This window comes from Hirundo rustica, chromosome 3 (genome assembly GCF_015227805.2).
Source record: "Hirundo rustica isolate bHirRus1 chromosome 3, bHirRus1.pri.v3, whole genome shotgun sequence".
NCBI lineage: Eukaryota > Metazoa > Chordata > Aves > Passeriformes > Hirundinidae > Hirundo > Hirundo rustica.
In genome coordinates this window covers 22,555,668-22,569,241 of record NC_053452.1, presented here as the reverse complement: position 1 = coordinate 22,569,241, position 13,574 = coordinate 22,555,668, and the positions used below count along the sequence as shown (strand labels likewise).

General features: G+C 42.6%; 1 protein-coding gene across 1 annotated transcript in view; it reads left to right on the top strand.

The window, feature by feature from the left end:
• The first annotated feature begins 615 nt into the window (after positions 1 to 615).
• SMYD2 (SET and MYND domain containing 2) overlaps positions 616 to 13,574 on the top strand; it is a 29,139-nt gene continuing 16,180 nt past the window's right edge. The window contains exons 1-4 of the mRNA XM_040059785.2: positions 616 to 814; positions 3,477 to 3,540; positions 10,382 to 10,492; positions 12,085 to 12,145. Coding sequence (XP_039915719.1) covers positions 633 to 814; positions 3,477 to 3,540; positions 10,382 to 10,492; positions 12,085 to 12,145 — 418 coding nt within the window. The 5' untranslated portion in view covers positions 616 to 632. The remainder of the gene's footprint in view (positions 815 to 3,476; positions 3,541 to 10,381; positions 10,493 to 12,084; positions 12,146 to 13,574) is intronic.

The following is a 13,574-nucleotide window of genomic DNA, read 5'->3' as shown; positions in this document are numbered from 1 at the left end:
CAACGCAAATCTTAGTGGCTGGGAAAAGCCACTGGTGTGAAGGAGAAGAGAAAAATCACCTCAGTAGTACCTTCCTTCGAGCGAATAGGACTCACTTCACTGACCACTGGCAACCGTATTAGGTGCTAATATTCACGAGGGGGCTGTGAGGCCAGCGGGACAGCCCGTTCCCCGGTGCCCTCGCTGCCCGAGATGCGGGTGGGCCCGGGGGATGCTTCACGGGCACACAGGTCGGCGTGGGCAGCTCCTCCCGGACGCCAGCCCGGAGCGGGCGGGCCGGGCTCGGGGCCGGGGCTGCAGCCGGACCGGGTTCGGGGCCGGGGCTGCAGCCGGACCGGGTTCGGGGCCGGAGCTGCAGCCAGATCGGGTTCGGGGCCGGAGCCGCAGCCGGACCGGGTTCGGGTTCGGGTTCGGGGCCGGGGCCGGGGCCGGGGCCGGGCCTCTGCGGGCAGCGGCTCCCGGTGCGCAGCCGCCGGCGGGCCCGCGCCGCCCGGAGGAGGCGCTTCCCGCGGCGGGCGGGCGGCGGCGGCGGCCCCGGGCGGCCGAGTGCCGGCGTGCGCGGCCGGGAGCGCGGCGCTGCGAGCCCGCCCGGCTCCCCTGGCCTGCCCTGCCCTGCCCTGCCCGCGGCCGGGATGCGCTCGGAGGCGGCGCCGCAGCTGGGCGGCCTGGAGAGGTTCGCCAGCCCCGGCAAGGGCCGGGGGCTGCGGGCGCGGCGGCGCTTCGCCGTGGGGGAGCTGCTGCTCAGCTGCCCGGCCTACGTCGCCGTGCTGACCGTCAGCGAGCGCGGCAGCCACTGCGACGGCTGCTTCGCCAGGTAGGGCCCGGGCGGCGGCCGCGGCTGCAGAACTTTCCCCCTCCTCGGCTCGTGGTGCTGTGGCAGCCGGGAAGTTTAAACTCAAAGCTGGTTTCCCGTGCTCAGCAGCTCAGGAAGGAGAAAGGAAAAGAAAAAAAAAAAAAAGGTTCTGCTCTTCCCGTGCTCTGGCGGTCACGTAGACACGTGCGTTACCATCCTCTCGCAGGAAGTTTCATTGCTCAGTCTAGTTTTGTAATAACTTCTTGTTCGCTGGTTTAAATGAAGGTTAGATAAGGGAGAAAGGGGTCTGCAGTCGCCTAATTCACACTTCACGTTCCATCCGCAGATGGAATAGCTGTGAATGAAATGTATATATCTCCATAATGAAATAGACAGAAATATCTGTATATTACCTCTGTCTGAAACCTTAGTCTGCAAATTACTTTGACTGGGAGCGCAGGCAATGCAGGAACTTGTTTGTCGCATGGCTGGGAACATTGGCACTGGAGTGCTGCCTGCTCCTGCACGCTCCAGGATTCCTGGTGCTGGAGAGAAATGGGGGGCTCGACTTTGCTGGGGCCTCTGCAGCTGCTTCCTCACCTGTACGAAGAGGAGGCATTCAAGTGTGTGCCTCAAGCCTCTCTATATGGGCTGCTGCAGGGATGGGGAAAAAAAAAAAGAAAAACAAAAGAAAAAAAGCGCATATTAGGGTTAGCAGATTCAGCATAGATATGACACTCTGGCATGTCACGTCACAGCATATTTTTAGAAGGTGTACTTTCATGGTTTCTGACTGCTTACTGAGGAATTAAATGCTTACCTGGTTATAACTTAGAGCAAATATTAGAATTTGCCTCAGTAAAGAAAAACAACTATTGCAATTGTACTATTTTTATCCATTCATAGTTTTTCTTTCCTCATTACCTTATCTACTTATGACTTGTTCACTTGATTCAACCCTCTATTTGCATATGAGCACCTAGTATAGTTCCTAGTGAAGCCGGTGAAGTGAGTTCCATCGATTTGAAGAAGGGTACAGCTGAGGTGATTTTCTTCACCTCCTCTACACCTTTTTCTCAGCCCCTAAGGTTTGCGTTGAGATGCTTTTTTTGGCTTAGGGTTTTTTTAATTCTTGTACCTAACCACAGATTTCCTTGTGCCAAAGAAACTGCCTGGTTTTATTTATCATGCTCAGATCTCTCTGCCAAGGACCGGGGAATGCTTCCATACTTCACGGATACAAAGTAATACTGTAAGGATAATAGTTATCCCATGGAATAGCTTTTAGTTATCTTCGGGATCAGCTGCTTGTTATCCATGCAAGCTTCTCCTTTGGAGCTCTGGAGGAGCACAGCGATCAAGGAACGTACTGACTGCGGCAGGACAGCAGTTAGTGGGGTAATCTGAAACTTATTTCACACCAGGGTGATGAAGTGCCGCTGAGGAGCGATGTCTCGGTGATGTAAGGTGATATGCCAGTGCTCAGACATGTGTTCTGTGTCTGTGACTGTTGCATTAGCGCTGAACTAGCACGTACTAGATTCCGAACTGTGCTTGTTGAACTTGCAAGGAGCCCTAGCGGGGAGGTTGTGGGCTCCGCACCAGCCGTGGGACGGGAAACTTGGGGAAGTTGTCATGAAAACTTTGGTGGTAACGTGGGCAAAATGAGGCTGTAATACTGTATTTGCGTGAGATAGTGGTTGTTACTTTAAATAACGGTTGTAATGTCAGCAAGAGGAGTCGTGATGTTAGCCCGGCTCGCTCATGTTGCACCCTTGTGTGCTTTGCAGATACAATCAGAGGATGCCAGACTTGCTGGGTTTTATGGGCTCCGAATGCCAGTGACCACCACAATGTTGTACACATCATATGAGGACCATCACCCTTGATTTCCTCCAGCGAGCTTACATTTGTTTAAGACTTTTTTTTTTTTTTTTTTTTTCCCCCCCTACTTACACCAGGAGGGTGTGCAGACATTTTAAAAGCATTCAGTACTGCTGAGAGATCCCTACTGCTGTCATACCAAAATGTCACTTGTTGGGTAACACATGTTCTATTTTTGGTGGGATCTGTTGCAACACATGCACTTTAAAGCAGAAAAGGACCTTCCTCGTGGCAGTTACCTCTGTTGGGGTATATACAAATATAAAAAAGGGGGAGTGTGAGCCTTAGGTCTGCTCAGAATACACAGCTATCAGAGCAGACAGGGACAGTAAGGGGCTCTCAGGTGACAGGAGATCAACAATATATTTAACAATGCAGTATTTTTTTTTTTTTTTTTTTTTTTTATTCTGGAGGCACTTATTCAACAAAGGTCATATATTCTATAACCAAAGAAACATTAGAATTGCCATAGCAGAACCAAAGGGTTAATACTGTGAACAAGTACACAGAGCAGTTTTGAAGTTTGCAAAACACAATGTTTAGCTCATTATGCATCATACAGTGGCAAAAATGATGCTGTCTGTCAAATAGTATAGAGTAACATTTATCAAGAAATGTAGCAATTTATCAAGAAAGCAGAGTGCTTTTGCAGGATGAGAGTTGCTTGGAAAAACGTGCTTTTGAAAGTCTGATACAGTTTTCATTGTGAAATGCAAAATACTGCGCAAAAAGTGATCCAGCATACAGTTTTATTTCATTCAGGTTTCTAGAACAGAATAACTTCTGTTTTCTTTTTAAGGAAAGAAGGATTGTCCAAGTGTGGAAGATGCAAACAGGCCTTTTACTGCAACGTGGAATGTCAGGTACGGTCACACAGTTTGTAGGGGTGGGGGTTGCAGAGCTCCAGTTTTTGTTTGTGTGGCATTGATATGCTCTAATTGTAGCTATGGCTAATAGCAGTCCAGTCAGTTCCAGCATCCCACAGATGCTGACCATGGAGTTGTGCTTTGGACAATTACAGGATTTTGACATGGTCTGCATGAATCTTTCAAGATGAGTAGCTTCAGGGCTTGGTACCACTGAGACTTTGATTAGAACTGTCTGTCAACCCACTAATTATGTCTGTATTCTTCCTTTAAGGACAAACCATATAATTTAGCATTAGCTCACTAAACTGGTAGGAGTAATGGAGAAAAATCAAATCACTAAATAGCCATCTTAGGAGAGAAACAGTTTTTTTAGGAGTTTTTTTTTTTTTTTAGAATATTTGCAAATTATTTTGAGTATTGAGACCACCACAGCTGATGGTAATCATAATCATTTGAAACCTACCAAGCTTTCTCCCTAACCTCCCTAACCAACTCACTGTGGCAACTTTTATTCTTTTTGTATACTTGGTTTTTCTAAGACCCCGGATATAGAATATAAGTGCATACTGAAGTAGAGCAATACAAAGACATCCAAAACATTTGCATGCAGTTTTAACTCTGTTTGTAATTCAAATTAGAAGAAGCACCTAAAAAAAAAAAAAAAAAAAAAAAAAAAAAGACAGAATTAGAATCTAGCCTTTTTGGGTCCTCAGCTTGATGCAGAAAAATTATCCAGTTTCTGTGTGGAAAGACTCAGCTGGGTTGCTGGCTGAATAACGTGGGCTGTGCAAGGTCAGTGGTGCTGGACACGGAGTGTGGAACAATGCTTATGAAGGATTTGAGTCACCCAAGGTCTGGCATGCCACAGTGTGTTAGCTATAAGTAATCCAAACCTTCTCCTCCATGTTAACGTGCTCTTGGGTCCATGGGTACGTGCCAGGTAGGCTGTTGTCATTACCTGGACAGAGACATTGTGCTTTGTGCTCTTCAGCTCCCAGCCACTTTGGACGTGGCTGTTGCTTTTATTTTGAGGATCTATCTTATTCTCCTGTTGCACAAGTTTCAAAAGAGGCCTGACCTCCCCTCAGTTTTCCTTCTGTTACCTCCCCTACTTCCTGCTTTCCTACAGAATCCTAGTGAGTTGTGGATGAATCAAAGAGCTTTTTGGTTTTGAGGCAGCAGGAGAACTCAAAAGGCTTAACAGAAACGAGTTTTATACAAAATTTGCAGTAGTTTGTGGAATTTTGAAGTGAAAGCTTCAAGTATGAGCATCCTTAAGGGTCTTGAGAGGAGTCTGGATGAGCTTTAAAAACAGTTCAGAGAAAGCCTATGATTCATTCATGAAAAATGCTTGTTTCTAAGAAATGTTTCCTCGTGTCATTATTTCTTACAAGCTTTTAACTAGATGAGGGAAGGAAAGCCTTGAACAAAGCAGGTGTTTAGCAGCTTTTATCTGAGACTGTGAGTTTCTTCTCTTACTATATAAGACGTGCAATCATTTATGAAACAGTTCTGCAAGATTTTCTGAAGTAGGAAAGCTCAGTAATTTGTGCTGGGGAAAATAGCAAGTAGATGATGCATTGGAAGTAAAAGAACTTATTTCTTCTCATCCATGGACCTTTGCTTTCATCACCAAGTGGCCCTCCCTCAGTGTCCTGACTTCCAGCCTTGACAAAGTTTATACTTTTATATTTACAAGCAAGGAGGGATTGATTTCTTTTTTTTTTTTTTTTTTTTTTTTTTTTTTTTTTTTTTTTTTCCTGGTAAAGTTTTATACAGGTATTGCTTTCTTTAGATTGATATAAAAAAAAAAAAATTTGGTGGTCAGAATTCTCTCTCTAGAGGTACATGTTCCTAGAGTAAAAACCCGAACTGCTCAAACTGAGTGTCCTTAAGTCTGCTAAAGCTGATGCTCAGCAAAATCTTGTCTGTGTGACAAGTTAGTGAATTAGAATCTTTCCTCCCTGTTGGTGTGTGGTATGATACTCTAAATATAAAGGCTTTTTTTAGATTTTGTTGATGTCTAAGTTATAGTATGACATGCACAGGTACTAGCCCCTCACTCTTGCTGGTGATACACATGTGGCTTTTGATTCCCTAGTTGATATAACACTGTCTTCCATCTTTTGGGCCCTGTTGAGTCAGTCTGATGAAATCTATGAATGTTGCTGAGATTGAATTATTTTACATTCTTTCAATATTACCTTCAAGTGCAGTATTCTCTAGAAACCGCTCTCCACTGACTATACATGCTACACAGACAGTCTGCAGTGCATCTTCATCCCTGTCTTGTTCAAAGGCACTTTTCAGCAGTTCAGCAATTCTTTGTCAAAGCAAAAAGGATATCTGTGCCTTGATACTGAATTTGTAACACTGGAATGTACAGGAAGTGTCTCTTTTGCCTCCATGGATGTGAGACATCATGTGACAGTGATGAAAGGCCAGGGCTGTACTTGAGAACTGTCATGGTATTGTTCATTTCATTTTTATTTTATAAGTTAATTTTTCCTTGGAATCCATATTTTTCTGCCAAGTTCAGCTAAACATTTTATGTACCCAACAAGGGCATGGTATGATTTCATATGTTGGTTAGTACCTCGTTAGTCAATACAATTCAGTTAGAGAAACGTTCACCACATGAAGCGTATTGGGATGAAAACCCAAAGGTTTTGAGCTTCCTCTTTGCTTACTTGAAGATGTCCTATACCACAATGCATAGGAATACTTGCTCGTTGTGGGGAGAGGTGGATCTATGAGATACGGATCTGTACACACACACGCACACACAGAGGCTTTGGCGCAGCTCCTTCATGTTCATGTTTTCATGGGTTTGGTCTCTTATTTTGCTTTTAGGATAGATAACCACATCTTTGGCCTATATTAAGCTGGATGTTTGAGAGTAGAAGTTGCCTTCGCTGCATGTCCTTGCTGTTTGTAATGTTTGGTGGGTTGAATCTCGTCTGGGTTTGCTGAGTCTTTGTTTTCCCAAGCCCTAATCCAGGTGCCCTTTTAAAAGGGATTGTGATTTCCAGCAGATTCACACCGTCCCACTCTCCAGTTTCACCTCCTTGGAGCACAAGCCTGTTATTATTATAGTGGCTCTCAGCCCCCATCTGCAGCTGTTCAGGTCTTGAGTTCTTTAACTGTAATAAATTTTGTCAAGCAGGAGGAGACCTATGCTCATTTTTTCTCTTTAGAAATTAGTTGCTGAAACATACTGAAGAGAAATGTTTTGAGGGTTGGTTATGTGGTTGCAATTTTGGAACTGGTGAACTTGAACTGGCTACTGGAAATCCTCTTGCTGTTATTACACCTGGCTATCATTTATCCCAGACAGAGTGGAGATCAGCTAGCCAGTGTGCAGAAGATGCTCCTGTGGTGATTTTCAGCATTTGAAATATATTTTTAACAATTTATGGGTTTTTCTTAACATGTCATGTTAAAGGCTGCTGTAGTTGGTATTGCTGTAGACAGTGAAACAGGTATTTTTAACCAGCTAATAAGCCTGAAAATGTAGTTGCACACCTGTAATTAGCATTAAGCAGGTGCGTTTTAAATGGGACCTTGTAGAAATTGCCTGCTCCTCTTTGTTGAGCTGTAGAAAAAAAAATGGAAGATTTTTTTGCTCTAATGATTCTGCACAAAAGGATTTTGACACGTTCCAAGATTGTGTCTGTCTCCATACACAAAAACTTCCCCCATGTTTTTTTGTTTGGTAAATGTCTCCTGTGAACATGTTAAATGTTAACCCATGAAAGTCAGATACCCTCTATAGCCCAGCATTTAGGAAATGATGATAGGGAGGGATGGCTGTGGAGATATGTAAAACTTCTGCCTTCACTGCTTGTTGAAAGGCTGTATCAGAGAACTTTACCAATAATATCAGATGTCAGAAGCTGCCTCACTGAAATTCAGTTAAAGAGTTGGATACCATTTGATCACAATTGGGCCTTAAGATTTTAAAGAAGTGAGCTTAACCCCTGCACTGGCTTGCCCATCATTTCTGTCTGGTATTTTGTGTGTGTTTCTTTTTAATTGAGTGAAATAGAACAGAGTTTTTATTTAGTATTGAAAAAGTCCATGTGAAAAAGGAGGTAAGGAGGTATGGGACATTTGTTTTGTCTTGAGTCTTATTTTTTTTAATATTATATTTTGTTACTTGTTGTTTTTCTCCTGTGGTGAGGTATAAGACTGTGTTCTGGGAATCAATCCAGTAGTCCTGGACGGCAGAATCTTTTTGAAGAACTTGGTAAAGAGGAGTGTTTCCATGCTTTGATGTAAAAGGCATAAGCTTTAAAGAACTTCCCTTCCAAAAATGTTGTCACTCCTAAATGAAGGGAAAAATATTGTGGAAAATAGGAAGAAAATATCATTAATGTAGCATTAGGGATTCAGCTAGAACAATGCTACTTGTTATAATTCAAACTACTTGGAGGAAAATGTGGAAAAGAATGCAAAATACAGTCCTGCTGTGATCGCAGGGAAAGCTGCTGTCATGGTGTTTCTATCCCAGGTATTACTCAGTCATCAGAATTCTCTTTTTTTTTTTTTTTTTGTGGTGTTTCAGGCTTTCATCTCATTTTGCACAATTCAGCTGTATCTTGTCTCTTTAACCTCCCTACCAGTTCATATAACTCAGTATGATTCTGCCTGGGGAAAGATTTTAATTAACGATGTGTAAAGAATAAAGGGACAAATGGATTTTTTTTAAAAAAACACTGCTTTGCGACAGGCACGTGATTTTGCATTTTGATTTTTTGTTTTATCAGGTAATTTCTCCTGTTTATTTAATGGGTGTGTATAGATGAGAGCTCTGCAAAGCTTCAGCGCCTTCACTTTTTGAGCAATCATGCTAACATTAGTAGGTGTCCTGGGTAAGCAAGAAGAGGTGAGAGACAAGATTTCCCTCTGTCTCTTTTTAGCCTTTAGCCTGTCGATTCCTAAGCAAAGGCTGTCAGGAATTTTCCAGAAAAGGTTTTGGGGCATACTTAGGAAATGGGTCCCTCTGGGGATGTATTTTATAGTGTGACAGCTGTAGGAGAGTCGAGAGTGTAATTTCACATGACATGATTACAGTGTAATATACTATTTTGGTTCTGGTCTGTATTGCCACATCCTCTTAGAATATTTACACTGGAGCTTATTTCAAGCAGCCTGCATGTAGGTTTTTTTGGAAGTACCATACTGAGATATCAAGGAGAGCAAAGTTGACATTGTGAGGGGTTGAATACCCTTGCACTGTTTCAAATCCTACCCAGGGCTGGGGCAGGTGTTAACCTTTCTTTTCCTAATAAAAGTACCTCCTAAAGCTGTCTATGCCCAGGACAGTTAAAATAACTGTTTTCAATGGAAGAATTTTTGGTGCAGTAACTCTGAAATTAGTAATCTCAGCTTTTGGTTTGGTCTGCAAAACCTGTGAATAAGCTGACCAGCCGAGGCAGGAGGCACTGAGGGTCCTGATTCCCCTGACTGTTTACTGCTTTGGGTTGTTGTATGTAGCCTACAGCCGTGGTTCCCACAAGGAATCCATCTCCCAGTACACCTGTAGCGTGTCTTCCAGTCCTGTGTGTCCTCTCTAGTGTTTCAAATGGCTCTTGCCTTTAGTGGTCAGGCAGCTGTGGGAAATTGTTCCTTCTGTGCCCCTCAGTCACTGTGATGGGCCGTATTGATGGGTTTTTAGAATTATTTTTAAAACTTGGGGGTGAGTGGGCCAACACAGGGTCTGTCATACCGAGTGAATCCCGGTAATGGGATTTAAGAACATTCTGGAAGGTGCTAAAAGGTTTTCAGGTTTTCACTTACAGAGTTGTGGAATTTGTTGTGGGTTTTTTTCTCTGCGAGTGTTTTCCACCAGTTGGAATCTGGTATGAAAACATTTGGTGCTCCCTGTGCAGACAGAACACTACAGGTATGTTCTAACATAGTGCTATAAATGTGTGTTTGGGATGACATGTAGCAATAAATAACTGCGTTGCTTGAAAATTTCCATGTTGAAATGAATTAATAAAATGAAATTTGATGCAGTCTGAGGACAGCCTTTGCTAGTGCAGATTGTTAATATGTGATTCTGTGCTATTCTTTGGAAGATTCTGTGGCCTTGGTACACTTTGTAGACTGACAGAAGTCAGTGAATGCCTTGTGCCATCACTCCTGAATGTTGTTATTGTCTGTTCAGCTAGGAATATGGTATACATTACTTAAACTATATTCTACACATTTAACTAAAATGTTTGTCCGCATTAGTGTGTTTTCATTGTCTAGCTGTACTTTTATTCTTCAACATTTAAGGAAAAAAAATCTGATAATTCCATCAGAATGTCTGGGTTTGACCTTACAGTCAAATGATTCTTAGTGATTGTGAATCCATTGACTTCAGACACATTACTCCTGATTACACCAGGGTCACCTCATAATGAGGGGCCAAGGTATTAAATGGAAATGAACCCAATAAAGTCATCAAGCTCAGACCTACTGCCTCCTCACATGCTTGATCTAAACAATAAGAAAACTGGTGATTTATAAATCATGTTGTCTTTTTGCTTCTTCATCATTTAATACTTTTTTCCATTGAGTAAATGACGATGTTCTGACCTCAGCGCATCCATCCTGAATTTGTTTGAAAAAAGCAGGAGAGTTTTAAGAGTTGTACCCCTTAAATGTGACTCAAGCTTTTGTTCAGATTTAGTGAGCACCACCTTATTTTTTAAAGGAAACACATTTCACTTGACCTCTGGGATCTGGCAGGACTTGCTTCATCCCCTTTCTCATAGCTTTATCTCTATGGCACTTTTTTTTTTTTATTTTTATTTATTTTTTTTTTTTTCTATGTTTTCAGAAGGAAGATTGGCCAATGCACAAGCTGGAATGTGCCTCCATGTGCACTTTTGGGCAGAACTGGCATCCCTCAGAGACTGTGAGGCTAACAGCAAGGATCCTTGCCAAACAGGTGAGCAGAAAGCAAGGCTTGGGAGGTTTGCTCCTGCTCCGGGTGCCAGGGAAGGCAGGAAAATGAAAATTGACCGACAGTAACTGTCCCTGCAAAGCACACACACACCACACAAGTTTGCTGTGTACAGACAGGTGTAGCACAGAGCTCCAGCAGCTGAATGAGCTGACCATCACTGCAGCAGGGTCAGGACCAGCACAGTCTAGCTGGAGACTTTTGTGGGAAGCTAGTGGAAGGCTAGTGAGGTCTTCAGCTATAACCTATGGCCAAGCTACTGCTGAACGGAGCCTGGAAGCGTTTACTGATAGTTTCACATTAGTGTTTCAGCCTCTCTTCTGGTAGATTTGAGGTCTTAGTTACACGTGTGGGCAAGCACCAAGGCCCCACTGATGAAGAGACAGAACGGGATTTGGTATTTGGGCTTAAATTCCAGGGAATGCTTCTAGAGTTAACTGATTGCAGGCACTGATACCTTTATGAAACAATTGTATTTTTCAGCTACAGTTGCATAGCATTGTGTAACATATAACTCCCAGTACATTTGTGAGTCAAAAACACCTCTGAGGCATTCAGGTATAAACACTTATGATAATGAGTTAGCTGGTGAAAATCCAAGTTTGAGAGAGAAATCTCAGACCCTTGGTCTTTAGAGAAAAAGAATGTTGTGAGTAAGGAAAGATTGCAATGTCAACCTCCGTTTCAGTGTTCCTTAACTATATGGATACTGAGACTAACACGAGTGCTTACAGGGAGGGGATTCATGAGTTTCAAGGTTATTGTGCTGTGTATCTTTGTAGAGCTCTAAACTCTCTCTGCAAAAACAAATCCTCTTTGAAGCATATTTTTGTGATTGAGGTCTGCTTATGTGACAAGGGCAACCTGGATCCTGTATGTAGGGAGGATTTTGGTGGCCTGCTGGGAAGGTAGCTGCATCCTTGCTGTGTGTGTAGATGTGTGTGCGTGAATGTATGTGTGTGTGACTTAATTACAGCGTGGTTTGGTGGTGATCCACAAACAAAATCGAATGTTTAATGACAAAAAGTCATTGGAGTAAATTTCTGCTTTTATCGCTTACAGGGAGGGGGGTGAACCCTATATGTCATATAAAAGCTAAATATGCAAACCACAGTCCCTGAACCTCAGCTGCTGGGCCACCTGCAAAGCCATATTTAATGGCCAAGATTACAAAGAAGTGGCCTAAGGCCAGCAGTGGAGCATTGCTTTTGAACTCTGTCAACAGTCAGTTTATTCACTTTCCTCAAAGCAAAGCCTGTCTCCTGCCTGCTTGCTATTGTTAGCAGCTTTCTGGGTGTCTAGAACAAAGCAAATGACATATTTAAAATACTATTCAGTTTATGTATATAAATTTGATAGGAGTTCATCTTTGGCTGCCTAATTTGGTGTGGAGAGAATATTTCTATGCCTTTACTTAGGGCAGTCAATTTAATTAATTGCTGTTCATCAACTCTTAGAAATTCCATAGACTGTGGATTTGGGTTTGTCTTACAAGTAGGAGTTCCAAAATTCTGAACGAGTACACAAAGTGGCTGAAGTGAAACATGAAAATCTTATTTTTTTCCTCTTGTTGTTAGAAAACTCACCCTGAAAGAACACAGTCAGAGAAGCTGCTTGCTGTAAAAGAGTTTGAATCACGTAAGTAAAAAAAGTCTTGCAGGTAAACAGAGGTTTTGACTTAACTATATTAATGATTTGTTTCCCCATGGCTCCCCTTCATCAACACCATTCAGAACGCCCCACTCCTGCTGGAGGAAAGGAGTAAACAAACAGAATTTTAGTTCCTCATTTTTTTGAAAGTGCAGTACTCTTCTTCCTTTTTTTTCTTGGCTGTTTGTGGGAGCTGTGAAACAAGGATGAAAACCTAGACAGAGTTAATTATGTAGCATACATCCATCTCTTCCTTCTCTGGTGTTCTAGTGTCTTTTGAGAATTGTAGTGTTGTAAAATTAAAATAGCTGGTATTTGTTACCAGGAGGCATAAAATCAGAGACAGCAGAGTTGCTTGATGGTGACAGTGACTAAGGGGCTAATTGCAGAACCCTCTGGACTGTGCTTCAGTATCTGTCACTGCCAGTCAAATCTGACATGTTATATATGATTCCATGTCCTAAATGCTCTAAAATAATCCGAAGAAGGAGATAAGGCAATGGCTTGCTTTTAACTGGAAAGCTGCTGTTTACATCCATAAGGCTGAGTTAGAAACTGACCATTAGTAACCATCCTGGCACAGTTCTCACCAGTCTGTTGTTTTCTTTCTTGGTGCTGAACATAAAATACACAGAGGCAATGAGTTGTATATTCACATTACTCACTCTGATGGCTTCCAAAACCTTTTACAAAATGCTGAATAAATGTACTCATTGCTAGGAATTGAGGTAGCAGAGCAACCAGGCATAGTAGTCTTACTTGCTTCCTGAGCAAAAGCTCCAGCTTTTGGGACAACTGGGGCAACAAGGGGGGGAAAATGCCAAAGTTTAACTTTGCTTAGGGCAAGGATAGTTCTACAGGTAAGTTGACAGGACTGAGGTTGAGGAGAATGGGTAAGTGCTGAAGTAATTTCTGTGTATTCTTCTGCGTTGCAGCTTGTCTTCAATAATTTATTAATTTGGGAGATAAAAAGCTGAAATGTTTTTTTCTGTTGCAGTGTCCCAGTGTCACAGTCTTATGCGTGTTGTCCTCTAGAAGCCTTTGTTTTGTTAGCAGGCACCCCTGTTCCTGCTGTCTTTTTGACTCACCTCACTGCTTAGCACACCTTTATCAGTTGTCTTACGCTTTGCGACACCATACACAGGGCAGGAAAAGGCACCTGGCTGTCAGTTGGAAGCTCAGAATTTCTTATTTCTGATTTGTCTTAAATCTCATCAAATGGTCCCATTTCATTTTCCTCAGTGTTTTTTGTGACTCCATCATTCACATTTGCTCTTACAAAAAATTTCCTCCTTCTTCCACTGTTGTGCAGTCTTTTCTTTCCATTATTGTTTTGAGTTGGAGAGAGCAGGAGAGAACTAGTAACAATGCCACTGTGAGAGAGTGGACTAGGAAAAATCTTCCACTCTGCTCTTGA